This window comes from Amblyraja radiata, chromosome 24, assembly GCF_010909765.2.
Source record: "Amblyraja radiata isolate CabotCenter1 chromosome 24, sAmbRad1.1.pri, whole genome shotgun sequence".
Lineage (NCBI taxonomy): Eukaryota > Metazoa > Chordata > Chondrichthyes > Rajiformes > Rajidae > Amblyraja > Amblyraja radiata.
The window spans coordinates 17,867,590-17,889,510 of NC_045979.1; the positions used below are offsets into that span (position 1 = coordinate 17,867,590).

Sequence of the window (21,921 nt, forward strand, 5' to 3'; positions counted from 1 at the left end):
ATCTCCAGATAACTAATCAATGTTTTTTTTTTTTTTGGTAAGTGAACCACACGGTCTTATTCCATTTTTTAAATGTATTTACCTCTTTTTTCCCTATTTATTTATTTTTTAAATTTTGATTGTTTTTCTTATTTTGTTTTATTTATGGTGATGGTGTTGCACTGTTTTGTATATATCTCTGTGGAAAATCAATAAAAACTTAAGTGAAAAAAAAAGAATGTCCTCACTCAAATTAGGGGACCAAAACTGCACACAATACAACTATACAACTGCAGAAGGACCTCTTTGCTCCTATACTCAACTCCTCTTGTTATAGTGCTGGAGTGATTGAAATATGTAATGCTACTAAAATAGGTTACGGCTTAATCAAATTCATGATGAACTGGCAACTGTTAAACATTTCCCTTATTCTCAGTGCCATGTAATTATTGAAAAGTTAAATTATAATTCTGGTTTAGGAGAATTGCATTGACTGGTCCCTTAGAAATGTAAGTCCTTTTCACTTGGGTTCTTTTTCATTTTAAACTATCTTCTAAGTACAGTTCCCTCACTTTGTTATCATATAATGACACAGCACCAATATGCCTGTTTCACTCTTAAGCAACTTAAATCCTATTCCACTCTTTATTACAAAAACATTTGTAACTATAAGTCTCCTGCTACTGCAGAAACCCCAATTAGGACTGACGTTAGTCACCTGGTATTAATGTAGTTTAATATCATTTATAGAAACATCTAAGTTGCACATTTAGGTTTCAACTGTTCATTGGCTACTGGATTGATTTAGAGATACAGCGTGGAAACAGGCCTTTCAGCTCACGCAGATCATCCGTACCCTGGTTTAGTTTAGTTTTTAGTTTAGAGATACAGTGCAGAAACAGGCCCTTCGGCCCACCGAGTCCGCGCTGACCAGTGATCCCTGCACAATAACACTATTCTACACACCAGGGACAATTTATAATTTTACCAAGCCAGTTAGCCTACAAACCTGTATGTCTTTGTAGTGTGGGAAGAAACTCCACTCAGATAGGATCGAACCCGGGTCTCTGGCACTGTAAGGCAGCAACTCTACTATATGCAGTGAGTGAGATTATATAAATGTAGCTTGAAATTTTACTTAGAATGTCTTTTAATTCTCGGGAGCAAAAACACTATGTGCTGGAGTTACTCAGTGGGACAGGCAGCATCTCTAGAAGACATGGATAGGTTATGTTTTGGGTCAGGACCCACCTTTAGACTTTTAATTGTTGGAAATGACTGACTAGGGTATGATGTTGGCATTAATCATTCATACTTGATGTGCCTCATTAAAATCCCATCCTGAAGGAATGCCGCATGGGGATTTTCAGTCGGTCTGCAAACAGTCACTAGAGGGCAGCACTGTGCCATACTTGTTAGAGCTGCTGTTTCACATCTCTGGGGTCCCGGTTTTGATCCTGATCCTGGGTGCTACCTGTGTGGAGTTTGCATGTTCTCCCAGTGTCCACGTGCGATTCAACACCCTCTGACTAAAGAAATTCCTCCTCATTGCCTTTCTAAAGGTACATCCTTTTATTCTGAGATCTACGCTGTATCTTTCAATCACTTCAATCAAGATTCAAGAGAGTTTATTGTCATGTGTCCCTGATAGAACAATGAAATTCTTGCTTATTAATCAATTATTGAATAATTCGAAAGTGGAAAATGTAACATTCCAAAGAATTGCCTTCAAAACCTTGAGTAAAGAAATTTACATCGCAATGGACCATAAAAGATCTCTTTACTTAAATTAGATTGTATTAATGAACCAAATAGATTGTATTAATGAACCTTGGAAGTTGAAAAGTAGTCAGAATATTTGATATATATAACCACATGACAAGAAACAGTGGAAAAATACATTTATTGGAAACCTGCCATTAAAGGCACATGATCAAACACCTCAAAAACATTATTCAAAGACAGCACAGTGAATATATTTGCAAAGCCTATGAGGTTCTTTCTTTTATAAAGATAAATGTAAATTCAATGCGAAGGTTTTATGCAAGGAACCAGATTGATTAACTCTCCTATCATCAACTAGAGAATGGTCCTGACCTACCATTTACCTTATTGCAAACCTTTGAACTATCTTTCATAAGACTTTACTGGACTTTAAATTGCACTAAACGTTATTCCCTTTATCCTGTAGCTGTACACTGTGGACAACTTGATTTTAATCATGCGTAGTCTTTTCTTTCACTAGCATGCAACAAAAAATCTAAACTAAACTAAACTGAACTAAACTAAACTGAATTGCGCTTCTTATGGGCCTGTCCCACTTAGGCACTTTTTTTGGCAACTGTCATAGTTGTAGCAGGTCGCCGAAAAACCGGCGACTGAACCCACCTACGACAATGACTACGACAATGTCTATAACAACCTACCTCCTAGTCGACATCAAGCTACGGCAAACTACCAACAACCGGCGACCCATTAGGACGTCCACCTACAACCACACCTACGACAACCTATGTTCACCCACTACAAGCTATGTCAAGGTAAGACAATTTAGTCGGCGGTACCTGTCGCTGGTTGACATAGGTTGACGTAGGTAGTCGTCTTCGGGGGGGGGGGTGGCAATGGAATTGAAATGAAATGAAAATGAGATGAGTTGTTTGGCCTGCCCTGTGCTTGAAACTGAAATGGCAATGGAAATAAAATGAAATGAAAATGAGATGAGTTGTTTGGCCTGGCCTGTGCTTGAAACTGAAATGACAATGGAAATTAAATGAAATGAAAATGAGATGAGTTGTTTATCCTGCCCTGTGCTTGAAACTGAAATGGCAATGGAAATGAAATGGAATGAAATGAAAATGAAATTAGTTGTTTGGCCAGCCCTGTGCTTGAAACTGAAATGGAAATGGAAATGAAATGAAATGAGTTGTTTGGCCTGCCTGAAGCCACTCATTTCGGCCCACAAGGCCCCTATTAGCCGAGAAACCAGTCCCTTTTTGCCCAAAATGCCCGTATTGGCACAGGAAGAACATTTCGGCCCAAAAGGCCCGTGCACGGCCAGGAAAAGTCCAGAAAAAGTGCCTTTCACTGAGATTTCACTCAGATTTTTTTTAAAGAATCCCTTCAGCCCATCAGGCCTGTACTAGCCCAGGAGGAGTCCCTTCGGCCCATCAGTAAGTATTCCCCCTGAAAGTATTAAACCTCAGCCCAATATTTTTCTCCCTCCCTTCATTGGCTCCCTGTGAGATCCAGGCCAGGATACTTTCCTCCTTCATTGCTGTGATCTGCAGAAATAGATGAAAAATGTCTAAAATTGTTTCTCCACCCTCTCCCCCTTCTCTCTCACAGACTCTCACCTGTTTTGGGCAGAATTTCAGACAGTTTCTGAGCTGCCAGCCCACCAGCCCTGAGTGACTGAGCTGCCAGCCCACCAGGCCTGAATGAGTGAGCTGCCAGCCCAAGATTCCATTCGGCCTACAATGTCCATACTAGTCCTCTGGAAACCAGTCCCTTCAGCCCACAACACCCATACTAGCGCTCCAGAACCCCCCCCCCCCCACACTCCCAATTGGTGGAGAGGTGAGCTATTGCGTTGGGGGACCAGCCCTCCCAATGGGTCCCACTTAGTCTAGTGGCTTTTAAATGTTGTTATTGCAGCTGCTTTAACTACCTCCTCTGGCAGCTTGTTCCACATACCCACCACCCTCTGTGTGAAAAAGCTATCACTCTACAGGCTATCTGTGTGAAAAAAGCTTTTTTGTTGCGTGCTATCCAGTCAGTGGAAAGACTATACATGATTACAATCAAGCCATCAACAGTGTACAGATAGAGGATAAAGGGAACAATGTTTACTGCAAGATAAAGTCCAGGAAAGTCCAATCAAACACAGTCCGGACGTCTCTACTGAGGCGGATGGTAGATGAGGACTGCTCTCTTGGTGTTCCTTAAAATGGAGATTGATAGATTCTTGATCTTCGTAAGAGAGTCAGAGGTTACGGGAAGAAGGCAGGAGAATGGGGTTGAGAGAGAAACATAGATCAGCCATGATTGAATGGCGGAGTGGACTTGATGGGCCGAATGACCTAATTCTGCTCCTGCCCTATGGTCTTACCTTTAAGGTCATCACCATCATAAGCACCATTCTTTCATTCTTTAATTCAATTCAACTCATCAAATGCAATCAGGAAACACCAGAATGCACTGGACATAACAAAAGTTATAGATCTCAACAACAACACTGCTAAAGCATTAAAGATGTATACTTCACAAAGATCTGTAGCATTCCAACCTCAAACAAACATCACAACTCAGTAGATCTGGGCACAAAATAACACTGACAATTTAATCTGCTTAGTTTATAATCATTGCTTCAAATTAATATTAGATTGCTTCTCGGAGGCAACTTCTTAGAATTTAATAACGCTTTCGATTTTTAAAGGCATTTTAATATATTTCCGTGAGTGATTCTGCTGTTTGCTGGCCACAGTGCAAATGAACAAGAACGTTTTATGGCAATTCATTTTGAATATAATGACCACAATTTTTTTCTGCACCTCTGAATGTAATTGAAGTCATAGTTCTGTGGGGATTTTAAATGAGGAGGTGCCACAGAAAATCTCCCATGCAATATCAGACTGCTTCAAAATCCTGATGAGTCAGCATCAGACTCACCAGTGGATGGCTGCTGTACCAATTCTCAACTCACTGGCGCTCCAGTTCCCTTTACCCCCTCCCCACTCACTGGAGACGGCAAAATGCCTCATCGCCAGAACTCACCAACAAGCACCAAGACCTGGCCCGGCCTGGCTGGTGGTGAGAGGGGCCCACCCGGTCAGATCCCTTCCTGCACCTCTGGGGTCTTACTGCCAGTGCACGCTGCCCTCGGGATGGCTGCTACTGAGAGGAGATTGTTGCCCACCTCTCCTCCGAGTGTTGATTTGTGAAGAGAGTCTGGAGGAGGATGCTCCGTAACAAGGACTCTCTGATTTACGGACTGTTCCCAGGGGGGACACATTCGGAGACGGACGTCAAGTGTTGCTGGAAGATCATCAACTCGGTAAAAGATGTTCTTTGGTCTATCCGAAACTTGTTGGACATCCCAGCAGAGCGAGATGTCCTTCAGGGAATGTTGCCAAGTGGCCCGCTCCAGACAGCAGGAGTACATGCTGAGGAACGCACTGAAGTTCAGTGCAGCCAACGCCAAGGCTCTGTGGGGGGAGGACCACAGTCTAGGGTCTTTCCGCTGCAGGACATCGGGGGGAGGGGGGGGGGCGGGGGCAGAGTCCGGTGGGGATACCCCTCAAACAAGGGAAGGGATATCACCCCAGGGGGCCACAAGAGTGGCAAGGCTTGGTATAACAGTAGTTGTGGACGCTACTGAATGTGACACTAATGAATGTACAGATGCTGAGAATGTTGCAAGAGTTTTATCACTGTTCTTGTTGTATTTAATAAGGTTTATTTTTGGGGAAACGTTCCTCTCCCGCTCACCAGGGCCCTGTGTGCCCTCTCTCTATTAACTCACTGGGGCCCCAGCTTGCACACCACGTTTCAATTCACCAGGGACCTAGCTCCCAGGCTCCTTTTCAACTCACAGTGCCAGACACCCGGGTTCAATACCGACCTCAAGGTGCTGTCTGTGTGGAGTTTGCCCGTTCTCCCTGTGACCGCGTGGGTTTCCTCCAGGTGCTTGTTTCCTCCCACAACCCAGAAACGGTCAATTGCCTTAGTAAAATTGCCCCTTGTGTATATGGAGTGTATGTGAAAGTGGGATAACATAGAACTTGTGGGATCGATGGTCAGCGTGGACTCAGTGGGCTGAAGGGTCTGTTTCCATGCTGTATCTTTCAGATAATCAATCATCACACCATGGCCTCAGTTCTGATTTTCTAAAAACTTTACTATAACACAATTTAACATCTAAAAAGAGCAAGTTAGAAGTATGTTGGAATATTAAGTTATGAAATCCAGTACTTCAGAAAATCTGCAATTCAGGCATCATCAGAGTCCAAATGTGCTGCATTATTGAAGCTTTATGCATGAAGTATTACTGTGAAATAATTTCATTGATCAAAAATGTCAATGAAAAGAGGCCTGGTAAAATAATTATTCAAAATGCTTTTATTTCTTCACTAATAAAATTCCTGGCAACTCAGTTCTGCAACATGCTTTTTTTAAATGAAGTTTATAAGACGGTTTTTTGGGGATTAGCATCAACAATTGGCATCCATCCACACTTCACGCTGCCTCGGCATGGCCACCAGCATAATCAAGGAAAAGTTCCACCCCGGTCACTCCCTCTTCTCCCTTCTCCCAGCAGGGAAGAGGTACAGAAGCGTGAAATCACACACCTCCAGATTCAGTGAGTTTCTTCGCAGTTGTTTTCAGACAACTGAACCATTCTATCACCAACTAGAGAGTGGTCCTGACCTACTATCTACCGCATTGGAGACCCGGTCTTTATCTTGTATTCCCTTTATCCTTTATCTGTACACTGTGGACGGCTTGATTGTAATCATGTATAGTCTTTCCGCTGACTGGATGGCACGCAACAAAAAAGCTTTTCACTGTACCTCAGTACACGTGACAATAAACTAATCTAACCAGCATGCACCAGCAAACTAGGTGTGGGGGAGGGGGGGCACCGTAGATTTATAATCCTCTGTCCTGGGGATATGTCTGCGTTTGTTTGTTTGTTTGTTCGTTCGTTCCGGTTTAGCCGCTGTGCACCAGCCAACAGTCGCTTGTCCTTTGCTTTTTTTTCACTTTTAATTTCAAGTTGTTATGTACCTTGGTGTGCATTGTAAATGTTGGCAGACCAAATTCCCTCTGGGGATGAATAAAGTTTATCGTATCGTATGTAACGGCTAGTCCAGCAGGTGGTGCTCCTGAGTTACTATTTAGTTTAGTTTAGATACAGCGGGGAAACAGGCCCTTCGGTCCACCGAGTGCATGTCGACCAGTGATCCTTGTACACTAACATTATCCCACACATTAGGGACAATTTAAAATTGGCACTGATGCCAATTAAGCTGTCGGGAAGGAACTGCAGATGCTGGTTTACACTAAAGGTAGACACACAATGCTGGAGTAACTCAGCGGTTTGAGCAGCATCACTGAAGAAGTGGAATAGAGTGCTGCTTGACCCGCTGAGTTACTCCAGCTGCATTTTGTGTCAACCTACAAACCTGCATGTCTTTGGAGTGTGAGAGGAATCCGGAACACCTGGGGAAAAACCCACGCGGTCACGGGGAGAACGTACAAACTCCGTACAAACAGCGAAGACAGTCAGGGTCGAACCCAGGTCGCTGACGCTGTAAGGCTGCAATTCTAATTTTGCGCCCCCATGTCACCCTTTAAAAGTGCACAACTTGACACCAGTTTGAATAATCAACATCTTTATTGTTGCACCAAACACCATCTGATGAAAAATAAAATCTTAATGTGTGATTTAAGCCATCAACCACAATTAGGGCATTCATGTACAAACTATCTGCCATTATATTGATCAATAATCACGTTGAAGTACCAAACTCCCAACTTAGATTTTAAAAATGGCTGGAATGCTAAATATTTCTGATGGAAACAAATTAAATTATAACATTGTATAATTGTCCCGCCCTTAATTGCACACATTTATCTAGAACCTCCATTTTTCACAATCAATGCTTCAAGTTTCTGTTATGAATATAAAATGCTTTGTGACATCCTTGCATCATTTAGTAAAAATGAGTTTTCAGTAAAACTTTCTAAACTATGCAGGATTACCAACATTTGTGCTGAGGTAGGCATTTTTAAATGCATGATTTGCCTTGAACATGAACAGGTTTTTATTTGACCAAGGTACAATTCAAATCTCTGTCGTATCTCCTTTGTAGAACAAGTGATTCTTGTTTTAAAAGCCTGATCAACATCTTTGCTTAATTTCAACATTGCAATCTGTACGTCATTCAAATTTGATAGTTGTAAGAAAGATCACATTGAAACAGTGAGTAGGTAAAATTATAAAACGTGTCTGCTGCCTGTTACTCCAGTTCCCTGTGCCACGGCGTGCCTTTAGGACCAACTGACGCACAAGTAAAAAATCCAAGTGCACACCAAGGAGACAGGTTGATGTGGAACTTTGCTGGTTTCAGCATTGTTGAAAGGAAGGGGAAATGTTTGCATAATGTTTGGTGCAACAAAATGATAAGCCAGTAAAATCATGTTTGCCATTTCATTCCACCGATTGCTAAAAATACCTGCTGTCGAGGCAAGAGGTTTAATGATATACTTTGTATGTATTTAGTACCACAGCAAAGGGCATGGATACAAAACAATGGGAGTAGTTCACAATCCAACAATTTTTGATGAAAAATCACCCGAGTAGCGGAATCAACAACCAGAGGACTAGTTTTAAGGTGAGAGGGGAAAGATTTAATAGGAACTTTTTTCACACATACGGAATAAGTTGCCAGAGGAGGTAGTGGAAGCAAGTACTATAACAACATTTAAAAGATACTGTGTAGGAAAGAACTGCAGTTGCAGGTTTAAATCGAAGATTGACACAAAATGCTGGAGTAACTCAGCAGGACAGGCAGCATCTCTGGAGAGAAGAAATGGGTGACGTTTCGGGTCGAGACCCTTCTTCAGACACTGGACAGATACATGGATAAGGAAGGTTTAGAGGAATTATAGGGTGGTACAGTGGCGCAGCGGTAGAGTTGCTACCTGACGGTGTCGGCGACCTGGGTTCGACCCTGATCATGTGTGTTCTTTGGACAGAGTTTGTATGTTTAGTTTAGAGATACAGCGCGGAAACAGGCCCTGTCGGCCCACCGGGTCCGCTGACCAGCGATTCCCGCACATTAACAATATCCTATACCCACTAAGGACATTTTTTACATTTATCAAGCCAATTAACCTACATACCTGTACGTCTTTGGCGTGTGGGAGGAAACCGAAGATCTCGGAGGAAACCCACGCGGGTCATGGGGAGAACGTACAAACTCCGTACAGACAGCACCCGTAGTCAGGATCGAACCCGGGTCTCCGGCGCTGCATTCGCTGTAAGGCAGCGACTCTACCGCTGCGCCACCGTGCTGCCCTAAGTTCTCCCTGTGACCGTGTTGGTTTTCTCCAGGAGCTCCGGATTCATCCCACACTCCAAATACCCACAGGTTTGTAGGTTAATTGGCTTCTGTAAATTATCCCCAGTTTGTAGCATAGTGCTAGTGCTCAGGGTCATCACTGGTCGACATGGACTCGGTGGGCGAAGGGCCTGTTTCCATGCTGTATCTCTAAAGTCTAAAGGAATTTGGGCCAAATGCAGGCAGGTAGGACTAGCGTAGATGGGGCAGCATGGGCAAGTTGGAGAGAAGAACCTGTTTCCGTACTGTGTGAAACTATGACCTCTTTGATCATGAGACCAGAATAATCAGAGGTGTTCAAAAAAAGGGAGCATATCTATTGCGGTACAGCACCAGACAGTATCAAGGCAGCTATAAAGTAATGGTAACATATTATGGACAGAAAGAAACCAAGAAGCAATTAGTTAAGTTTATAATTTGTATTTTAAAAATAAATATTTTTCTAAATGTACTATTGATGCAGTCATCAAATTACCAACTACAGTGGCACCAAAATCTCCCAACTGTAGAAGGTGGGTACAAAAACTAGGAAAGTTGGCCAGCATTTATAGCAGGTTTTTAGTAACAGACACCATTTTATAATCTACTAATTTGAATCTACATTTATGAAATTAAAATATTAAATCTCTCAGCACATTTTGTGCCAATATGTACCGTGGTTCCAATGATCTTCAAGTAGATTGCAAATGCATATCTTCAGCTTTTTGTTTTACATACATGCATTCACTTTGTAAATTTTCTCACCCTTTTACCAACTTACTGTTTTTTTTAATGCAATGTGGTAAACACGAAATTCAAATCTTTTGTTTCTCTTTAACGTGGAAACTTGCAGACGAAACAATATTGAACCAAAGATAATCTCTGCGATTGTGAAGATGCGACAAATGAATTGTATTTTGTGTACAGCAGCAGCTGGGAGAACGTGAAACTAAAAAGAGGTAGTTGTGGATATGGAAACCCAATAAGTTGTATCTGTTCAGCACAGTACTAATACTGCAAAATAATGTGAAAACAGAATAATGAATGGATTCCTGCTGAAAAATCACAGATTTCATTCTCAGGTAGTGAAGAAAGTTGCACTTCATCGACAATTCAACAGAAATATTCAGTCACATGGACTAACAAGTTTGCATCAATGGGAGTTGCCTCCTTATATCTATTGTCACTTAAGAAGAAATTTGCTTGTCCTTTGGCTGGGTTCTTATTAACTTTAAATATAATTTTCCTTTCCCTAATTATAATTTGCATTGAGTCAGTTTTCTGCTAAATATCAAGAAAAGCGTAGCAATTTATAAGAGGGTTACTGTAACTTGGCGGCCATTTTTGTTCAATGCCCAGAAGATCTTGGTATTTGTTCACTGTTAAAACAACATAAAATTCAACTTGAGCAACCTTTGTCACAGAGGATTTTGTAGATTTATGATTCTGATACCAGATGGCATCGGGGGCTATACTTCTTGTCTATATTGGCCTGCAAGTTGAATCTAAATTTCAGTAACATCTACAATATTTAGATGCAAATTAACGTTAAATCGTGGGATATCAAAACGCCCGTGAATGGAACTGCAAAATTACTGAAATTATCTGCATAATAAACTTGCTCACTATTCTAAATTGAAAATTACGTCTCAATAATGCCTTTCAGTATGATCCAACAGTGTAAATGAAGTTGACAGGCTGTTAAGTTTGATAACACAGGGAACACAGCTGTCAGTTGTACCGAGTCAGATCCCACAATGGCAGCTTGAACGCCTCACCGAGGCTAGAGGAGGAATAGCTTTGACTGTTTTGATAGCAACTGAGGGAACAAACCTCTATTCTACTTCAAAATAGTAGCATGGGATTTATGTTAATGCCTCAGTTTAATGGTCTGTTGAGTATCAGCTTAGTTTTGCAAAGAGCCTTCAACATTTTTATGCTTCAGGATCTCGCGGGACACGACCATTTGTCGAGAGTTGCTCGTTCTCTCAACTGAGCTCACTCTGCGGCAGAATCGCCACCAATGTTTGCAATGCAGTGCAAATGCAAAAGCCCTCCTTTGTAAATCTACAATTTCTCCCATCCACCAAAGTATTTCAAACCATGTGAACTATGATCAGAGTTTTACAGGAAGTTAACACAAGGTGCTGCAGTAACTCAGCGGGATATGCAGCATCTCTGCGAAAAGAAATAGGTGACATTTCTGGTCAAGACACTTCTCCGTGACATCCAGGAAATAAAATGACAAATACTAAATTAACATAGTCTTTTGTACATTTAAATGTAGGAAATGCACATGCATCATCTGAATAAATTGATTAAATAGTGAAATTCTTCTGCAATTCAAAAAAGTAAACATAGCTTAACTCTAGCATTTGGTATCGGTTATAGTAAAGCAAGAATAATTAAAAGGTTTTTCAGTTGGTGAGAGGTATTACAATCTAAGTTTTAAATACCATATGAAGCATTATATTTGAAATTAATACCTCAAGTATTATATTCTAAATGTTGTTATTGATGTCACTCCACCATCAGTCTTTACAGAGCTCAGTTTCAAACTGCAGCATGTCATAAACTAGCAACATATTATACAAGAAAAGTAACAACGTTTAGTTTGATACTTTTAATACACTGGCATCCCCTTAAGTCTTAATCCATTTCTGTTTCAACATGGCTTAAGTGTTGGCATCTTACTCAGTCTCTCCCCTTGAGTATGCAATAAATTTTAAATAGTTCTATTTGTGTGTATATATGTGTAATTTGTTAACTACAAGCCTGCGTAGTCCAGCAAAAGGGATACTTTCACATTTGAATAATAATAAAAAATAATTAATCTGCACTGTCAGCATATATCACCATAACCAACTGAATGGGTTAAAATACAATCAGTAATGGTGGTCTTTCATTTAACCGGGCCAATGGTTGCCACTTGAACTTTGTGTATCTAAACTTATACTCATCAATAGTCTCCTTAAGTCAGTTAAATTACGAGATAGCAACATATATATTGTTCTAAGGAGAGACAAAATGCTTTTCTCTATAATTTCAGTATAAAAATAACAATACTTTCATTGTAGAATTTTAAGGTAATAGTTCAGAAGGAGAGTTCTTGCTCAATGGATTGTTTTCTAAATCAGATATTTCTATTTTGTGGGTTTACACTGTTTTAGTTTAGTTTAGTTTAGAGATACAGCGTGGAAACAAACCCTTCGGCCCACCGAGTTCCCGCTGACCAATGTGACCCCCTGTTACACAAGCTCTATCCTACACACTCGGGACAATTTACAATTTTTACCAAAGCCAATTAACCTATAAACCTGTATTTCTTTGGAGTGTGGGAGGAAACTGAAGCACCTGGGGAAAACCCATGCGGTCATGGGGAGAACGTACAAACTCCATACAGACAGCACCCGTAGTCAGAATCGACCCTGGGTCTCTGGCGCTCTAAGGCAGCAACTCTACTACTGCTCCACTGTACTGCCCTTATTATTGCAGCATTTAAATGAATCAATTCACTTCCTGACATTTTACCTCATTTGATCTACCAATTGGTTCTGGATTCAAGATCTCGACAAAAGGGAGATAAATATTCTATGCCTAGTTACAAAATGCTCTTTCACTGTCAATAGCTTCCCATTTTTCAGATTTACTAACAAACCAAACTGTAGTCTGGAGTTTGGTGTTCAGAGATCAAACAGCCAAATGCCTTTCTTTGAATAGAATTGCTTTGGCTGCACCATTTTCTATGGAGAACTATGTATGCGTCGAGAATATGGAAAGAGTAACAGGGTAATAATATAACATCACTCTTTACACGTCACCTACTACTTAAAATGCATTTACATTTCACATGAAGTATATTTTACATAATGCAAAATTAATAATATAGAATTAAAATGATTAGCTCCAGGCAAACAGTTAACTATTATATAGAGCCTAAAGGAATGTCTAGTTCTCTTCCATTTGGAAGGATGTCTAAAAAGTAGACCGTAATCTACTTCACAGGCTAACATAGGTTGGTCTACACAATCGTAAGCCATGCCAAAAACAAAAGTAAAATGACTCGTGAGGAATTTTGTAAATGGATAGGTAGGCAGCTATAATGTGTTAGCTATTTCCATGGTCAGTGTACCATCCACTATGGAATTGCAATGCAATCTTGGGTTGACAGATGTAGATTTGTAGAGCTGCTCTGGCGGTCCACTGTAACATCCACTGTAGTCATCTTCATGATCACCATAGGTCCGCCACCTCCAACATGCGATATACGTGAATCGGCCACAACAGAACAGACCCCGGCCTGTTTAATATTTCTTACCACTAAAATGCTCAATAGGATTGTTCCTATTCATCGGTTTAACTTGACGGCCAATGCTCAGCAGTTTTACCAGAATGACAAAATATGAAATACGAGCCCAATTGTTTAGACTCTGCCCTTGGTTAAATGTTGATCTCTTTGAAATACCTTGACCTGCATTTTACAAAAAAGTACTGTTGTGTCCCAGTGCAGTTGGAAGTTCCCTGTTAAAGACTAGAATGAAATCAGTGTGATAGGATTTGTAGTCCAGGTATTGACAGGAGCCTTCTGGTGGATGAGGTAGTGAGAACCTTGCAGATTTACTGTTCTTCTGAAGATTCTTGAGAAGCTTTCACTTCTTCTTCCTGTTCTACCTTTTCCTACCAAAAAAAAAGAGAATTACAATAAGAACTGAAAGTAGCAAGTACCATTTTCCTTTACATCTAATAAATTTGGACTTTCATTGTGTATTTTCTTCAGATTTGTCTTTTGCACTGTAGAAGGCTAGCGATTCATTGATTTATTGAATGAAAGATAAGGCCCATCGATCAGCTAGTTCGGTTATCCCACTTTCTCATCCACTCATGCACACTTGGGGCAATTTTACAGAAGCCAATTAGCCTACAAACCCGCACGTTTCTGGGATGTGGGAGGAAACCGGAGCATGCGGAGAAAACACGTAGAGAACCCGCAAACTCAAAACAGACAGCAATCTCTTAAATGATATCAAGCTTAACATTGAAAATTACAACTGCTTTAACATCCAGCCTTTTAGAACAGTACAGGAATAGGCCCTTTGGCCCACAATGTCCATGCTGAACAGATGAGGGATTTCCTTTACCCTATAGATGATTACATTCCCGAATGGCATAGGTCTGATTTTACGATTATGTTCACCCATTTAAATGTTTGTAAAGATTCCCTTTTTTAATTTTTTACTGTTTCAAAATCACAGAAGTTTTTCTCCACCTTCTGTTCGCAAGGCAAGTTAAAATAAAAATGTTTATCTTTATCTAGTCATCGTTTGAGCTGTATGATATCAGTTAGAATGGTAATATAGGGATACAGATTCTCCTGATTGCTAACCATTTAGACGCCTCTTCTCATTCCCCAACTGACATTTCTCTCCTGGGCCTCCTCCATTGCCAGAGTGAGGCCACATGCAAACTGGAAAATCAGCATCTGAGAATCCACTTGGGTAGCTTATAATCTAACAGTATTGAATTCTCCAATTTATTTCCATCCCCCCCTTCCCCCCTCTTCTCTGTGCCCCACCTGGATTCATACCCAGTTCTACCCTTCCCCCTGTCCCCTACCATTTATATTCCTTCCTCTGGCTTCACTTTTCATAGCTCTTCTGTCCTTTTCTCATACTTTTTGCCTTTTTATCTCTGGCCTTAGTCCAACTATCTGCCTATCAACCCCCCCCCCCCCCCCCCCCCCCCCCCCACACCTCCCCCTCTGCGGCCCCACCCGTATCCCCCTATCACTCGCTAGGCTTTGTTCTGCCCCCAATCCTCTTCCAGCTTTCGTACCCCTCCCCCACCACGATCAGTCTGAAGAAGGGTCCTGACCTGAAACATTCAAACATGTTCTCAGGAAATGCTGCCTGACCCACTGAGTTACTCCAACAATTTGTGGCTTTTTTTAATACAAATTATCATATTGCAGAATACCATTTTGGGAAATACATTCAGAGGACCAATGTTAACTCCCCTTCCCAATCCCATACTGACCTTTCTGACATGGGCCTCCTTCATTGCCAGAGTGAAGCCACAGGCAAACTAGAGAAACTACGCCTCAGGGTGGTTTACACAGGACAGTGTAATCTAATCTCACTATTACTTATTCTCAATAGCTCTTAATATTGCACTCTATCAAGCAAATCATTTTCAACATTACTTAGGGACAGTGTCAATCAATAACGGTTATTCAGTGAGGTTCACAGCTTAACCATAAGTAGGGATAAAATAATCAATTCTTAAGCCATTGATTGCTGACTGCATAAGTGAAGTTAAAAGCAGTGCTGCTGTATTTACAGATACCAATCAAACAGTACAACTCAGGAACACCCCACAAAATCTATGCTGAACATGATGCTGAACATGAAAGAGTTAACAAACTGCCCAGATTTGTTTATGAATCATAAACAGTCTGAAGAACAGTCTGAAGAAGAGTCTTGACCCAAAACATCACCCATTCCTTCTCTTCAGAGATGCTGAGTTACTCCAGCATTTTGTGTCTGCCCAGATTTGTTGGCAGATAAGGCCATAACTGGGTTATTGCCTAGCTGAGGGGCATCAACCGAGCCTTGCGTCCAGCCAAGTGCTGGCTGCAGGATAACTGGGCAGCTCTGAATCCTCGACGGAGCTTCCCACTTGAATCAAGAAGGCTGCTTTATAGTTGTGTGCATGCCATGTTTTTTTAATATTATTTTAAAAATAATTATCTTTAGGTGTTGAATGATTGCTGAATTCAAAGGCAGTCGATGATTCAACAATAATGACAGCTTTACCAGAGAGCCTGGATGCAGGGCCATGCTTGCCGTCCATATCGTATCGTTAAACCTGGGAGCAGCCCACAACCACCTAATACATTGCCAATACGTTGGGAGGCTGAACTGAAGACTACAGCGTATCTCACTGTACAAACTGTACAAGTCATTGGTGAAACCACACTAACAGCACAAGTCATTGGTGAGTACTTGAGACCACACTAACAGTACAGGACATCGATGAGACCACGATACAGAGAGTGGTGAATCTCTGGAACTCCCTGCCACAAAGGGTAATCGAGGCCAGTTCATTGGCTATATTTAAGAGGGAGTTAGATGTGGCCCTTGTGGCTAAGGGGATCAGAGGGTATGGAGAGAAGGCAGGTACGGGATACTGAGTTGGATGATCAGCCATGATCATATTGAATGGCGGTGCAGGCTCGAAGGGCCGAATGGCCTACTCCTGCACCTAATTTCTATGTTTCTATGTTTCTATCACTGTAAAAATAATTGGTGAGACCACACTACCAAGACATTAGTAACACCACACTAACTACCAAGACATTGGTAAGATCACAGTAACTGTCAAGACATTGCTAAGACCATACTAACTATCAAGACATTGAGAAGACCACGCTAACAGGACAAGACACTGATGAGACCCCACTAACTGCATTAGGCATTGGTGAGACCACAGTAACTGTACTAATTATTCAAGTCAAGTCAAGTCACATTTATTTATATAGCACATTTAAAAAAACAACTCTCGTTGGCCAAAGTGCTTTACATTTGTTATAAGAATAGCACAACAAAACAAACTACATACATATATACATGTAGCCCTCACTCAGAGGACGTCAGGAAAGGCTTGGGAGTATAGATAAGTCTTTAGTCTTGACTTAAAAGAGTCGATGGAGGGGGCAGTTCTGATGGGAAAGGGGATGCTGTTCCACAGTCTAGGGGCTGCAACCGCAATGGGCGCGGTCGCCCCTGAGCTTATGCCTAGACCGTGGGATATTCAGCAACCCCAAGTCGGCCGATCTGAGGGGCCTGGAGGTGGAGTGGTGGGTGAGAAGACTTTTAATGTAGGAGGGGGCAAGCCCATTGAGGGCTTTGTAGACATGGAGGAGGATCTTGAAGTTTATACGGAACCGCACAGGGAGCCAGTGGAGAGAGGCCAGGATCGGGGTGATGTGGTCCCTTTTTCGGGTGCCCGTCAGGAGTCTCACTGCGGCATTTTGGACCAGTTGCAGGCGGGACAGGGAAGATTGGCTGATGCCAGTGTAAAGGGAGTTGCAGTAATCTAGGCGGGAGGAGATGAATGTGTGGATGATCTTTTCCAGGTCATCAAACTGGAAGAATTGTTTTATTTTAGCTATCGTCCGAAGCTGAAAGAAGCTAGCTTTTACCACGGCATTGACTTGTTTGTCAAATTTCAGTGCTGAGTCAAATATCACGCCAAGGTTTTTGACGTGAGGTTTGAGTAGTGGGGTAAGGCTTCCACCGCATGCTTGAAGCAGGTAGGTACAGTGCCAGTGGCCAGAGAGCTGTTGAAGATGGCGAGGATGCTGGGACCAGCTGTTGTAATGACGTCCTTTAGGAGGGCAGAGGGGACAGTGTCGAGGGGGCAGGTAGTAGGTTTCATGGTGGTGACCAGTTTTACAAGGGCGGGTAGAGTAACGGGTTGGAAACTGTCTAATTTTGAAGAGCAGACCAATGAGACAGCCAGGTCACGGGTGGGAGGGGAAATATTCGTTCTTATATTCTTTACCTTGCTGGTGAAAAATGTGGTCAATTCCTCGCACTTAGCAGGGGACCCAGTTAGGCTGGTGCTGGTGGCAGGACAGATGATGGAGGTGATGATGCTAAAAAGGACCTTGGAATTTTGCGCGTTTTTGGAGATAAGGGTGGAAAAATATTTAGTTCTTGCAAATCTTACTGCTTCCTGGTATTTGTCAAGATTATTTTTCAGGAGTTCAAAGGAAATTTGAAGATTATCGGATTTGTACTTCCGTTCTGATTTTCTGCATTCTCTTCTTAGGGCTCTGGTGGTATCATGAAGCCACGGCTCGCCTTTAGGCTTAGGCTTTTTCATTTTAAGAGGAGCAACAGAATCCAGGACGGAAGAGCAGGTATTATTGAATAAAGAAATGAGGTCGTCGGTACTGAGATGAGGGGTGGACGCCTCAATAGTGCAGATGTCGGGGGTGGCTATGAGAGCCAATTATTGGTGAGACCACACTAATAGCACAAAACATTGGTGAGACCACACTTGGAGACCGCACACTTGTGCAGTTCTAGTCGCCCTGCTATAGGAAATATGTCATTAAGCTGGAAAAGGTTTAGAAAAGGTTCACCTGGATGCTTGGTTGGGGGTCTTGAGTTATAAGCAGAGCTGGATAGACTGGGACAGTTTTTCCTGGAGCGGAGGCGTGTGACGGGTGCACTTAGAGATATATATAAGCATGAGGGGGTGGATAAGGTGGATGTCACTGTCTTTTTTCTAGGGTAGGGGAGTCTAATAATAGAGGGAACAGATTTAAGATGCGAGGGGAAACATTGCAAGCATCTTCCCCATGTTAAACCGCATGTTCCTCTTCAAACACTTTTCCAACCTTGGGCCAAATGTATAAGTCCTTGCTGGAATCTCACCAGCAGAGTATCCTGGCTAAAGTAACCAAAGCGCTCTTGTCCAGATCATCTATAATCACTGGTGTTATTTTGATAAAGAATATATTCCAGATTAACTTTCTTACAACTTATATTTTAGTTTAGAGATACAACATGGAAACAAGCCTTTCGACCCACAGAGTCCACACTAACCATCGATCACCTGTTCATACTAGTTCTGTGTTATCCCACTTTCTCTCCCTACAAACTAGGGGCAATTTACAGAGGGCCAATTAACCTACAAACCCGCACGTCTTTGGGACGTGGGAGGAAACTGGAGCACCCGGTGGAAACTCAAGCGGTCACAGGGAGAGCGTGCAAACTCCACACAGACAGCACCCGAGGTCAGAGTCAAAGCCGAGTCTCTGGAGCTGTAAGGCAGCAATTCTACTGCTGCACCACTGAGCCACCCTCATATGATCCATCTCAGCTTCCTCCCAAGGTCCCCACAAGCAAAGAAACCACTGTCTTCAGCCAATTCAATTCACTCCATAACAACTGAGAGCACTGGATACTGCCAAGGCGATGGCACCAGATAAGATACCAAGCAAAAGATCTGGGCTCCAGATTTATTGCTTGGTATTGGCTTATTATTGCCATGTGTATGAAAATACAATGAACATTTATTATTTAATTATATCAGATCATACTGTTCATGAATACAATCAACACATACACATATACAAAGAGAAAATTACCAGAGTGCAGAACATAGTTTTACAGCATTGCAGTTGCAAGATAAAGAGCAATATCTGCACTGGATCAGGTGCCCTGGTTTCCCCCCACATGCCAAAAATGTTTGGGTTTGTAGGTGAATTGGCCTCTGTAAATTGTCCCTATTGTGTAGGGTAATGGATGCAAACGTGGGACAACATAGAATCAGTGTGAAGGGGTGATCGATGGCCAGTGTGGACTCCCTAGCTTAGAGGAGGACCGTTCAGTCGTCTGATACCAATGGGGAAAAAGTTGTCCCTGTACTTGGAGGGCAGGCATCGAGCCAATAGGGTTGCACTTTGAATAACAAATATGTCAAAGACGGAAGATAGACACAAAGTGCTGGAGTAACAGTCGGTTAGGCAGCATCTCTGGTGAAAAAGGATGGGCGGCGTTTTGGGTCAGCTTCCTTCTTCAATTAAAAAAGGTCCCGACCAGAAACGTCACCCATCCTTTTGTTCCAGAGATGCAGCCTGACCCGCTGAATTACTCCAGCATTTTGTGTCTATCGTCGGTATAAACCAGCATCTGCAGTTCCTTCCTACACATGTTAAAGACTCCAACAGCTAAAGCTAAAAAAACAGCTCAGCGTCTTTAATCTATGGACATGTCCCCAACCTAAGTGGTAAGTTAGACGAAATGGCACATCACAAACAGAACGCTGAAGGTAGAGCCGTCAATGTGAACTGTGGCTGTTCTACTTTGCTGTAAGATCCAGCATCAACCGACAGCCTATTTTCAGCATTCCCTCAAGTCCTCTTAATAATTAATTTGAGCTTTCAGCAGGACAGGATATAATCGTGAGCGGCATTGCTCATGTGCAGGGATCTCCCACCTACAGTGAACAACTGATGATAAAGAAACAAACCGCAGCCCAGGTTTACAAACACAGGCAGTTCCCATAGAGATTCGCAGTGTGTGTGTGTGTGTCAGTATTTAAACTTTCTTTGCAATAACAGTATGGTGAGGAAAAAATTATACTTATGGTAAGATCCAGGCACTTCAGAAATTCCTGATTTCTGTTCACGGCATTTACACTGAAGGGAAACTAATATGTGATCATTGGCTCCAACCAGCATTTCTTTCGCCAGAAAGATTTATTAAGAAGATTCCTAGAGTAAAACATTGCAATACTTAACGGCTGTGCCAGATTCAAAGTAAACCTTTGTGGAAAACAGATGAGTCAACGTCGAATGCGACTCTGAGTCAGCACTGCCACTTCCTGCTTGGAACAGTGAGTGAGGAAATTGGATGCAGAGAGTTTACTGAATGAAAACAGAACATACAGTAAGGTCAATAGTCAAGTGCTCAGTGAAGTACCCAGTGAAGTACCCACGACTAAAAGCAGAGCTACAGCTGTTAGAGTGCAGCTGGTAGAGTTGCTAGCAACCCAAGTTCAATCCTGACCTCGGGTGCTGTCTGTGTGGAGTTTGTTTGTTCTCGCTGCGACCGCATGGGTTTCTTCCGGGTTCTCCTGTTTCCTCCCTCACATCCCAAAGATGTGTAGGTTTGTGGGTTAATTGACCCCTGCTGTGTAGGGCTTTGGCAAATTGTAAATTGTCCCTTGAGTAGGATAGTGCTGGTGTACAGGGTGATCACTGGTCGGCGTGGACTCGGTGGGCCGAAGGGCCCTTTTCTGCACTGTATCTTTAAATTCTTCAGCAAAGTCTAAAGTGTAAAATGTTTCTGTCATGTAAAAATCTCATGACTGTAAAACACATGTCTAAAGATAGGCACATAGTGATGGAGTAACGAATGGGTCAGGCAGCACTTCTAGAGGAAAAGGAAAGGTGACATTTCAGATCGGTACCCTACTTCATAGTATTATGCTGACAACAAGGGAAATATCACAAAACAAAACTGAACTCCAAATACTTACAAATTAATAGTAAATAGAAATTTTACTTTATAGTAAAATTTCAACCAGTCACTACTGAGGTCTGAGGTTCCCACCTGCTTCAAAAGGGCATCAATTATTCCCGTGCCCAAGAAGAGTAAGGTGATGTGCCTCAATGACTACCGACCTGTGGCACTAACGCCTGTGGTGATGAAGTGCTTCGAGAGGTTGATCATGGCGAAAATCAACTCCTACCTCGACAAAAACCTGGACCCACTGCAGTTTGCTTACCGCCACAACAGATCAACGGTGGATGCGATCTCGCTGGCCCTCCACTCCACTCTGGACCACTTGGACAACAAAAACTCATATGTCAGGCTGTTATTCATTGATTACAGCTCGGCATTCAACACAATCATCCCCTCCAAGCTGGTTACCAAACTCGCAGAACTGGGTCTCTGCGCATCCCTCTGCAATTGGATCCTCGACTTCCTCATTCCCAGACCACAGTCTGTTCGTATTGGTGGAAATGTGTCAGACTCGATAACAATCAGCACGGGCGCACCTCAAGGCTGCGTGCTCAGCCCCCTGCTGTACTCACTCTATACTCATGACTGCGTAGCCGGTCATAGTGCGAACTCCATCATCAAGTCGCTGACGACACCACTGTCGTGGGATGTATCACTGATGGGGATGAGTCTGAGTATAGAAGAGAGATTGAGCAACTGTCCATATGGTGCCAGCACAATAACCTGGCCCTCAACCTGGTCAGTTTTTTCAACTTTTTTTTATTTTTTAGTATGTTTTAAAGTATGTGCTTAATGTT

General features: G+C 42.3%; 1 protein-coding gene across 1 annotated transcript in view; it reads right to left on the reverse strand.

Moving 5' to 3' along the window:
* Positions 1–9,504: 9,504 nt before the first annotated feature.
* hmga1 (high mobility group AT-hook 1) overlaps positions 9,505–21,921 on the reverse strand; it is a 47,291-nt gene continuing 34,874 nt past the window's right edge. The window contains exon 6 of the mRNA XM_033042510.1: positions 9,505–13,760. Within this exon, the coding sequence (XP_032898401.1) occupies positions 13,701–13,760 (60 nt within the window). The 3' untranslated portion in view covers positions 9,505–13,700. The remainder of the gene's footprint in view (positions 13,761–21,921) is intronic.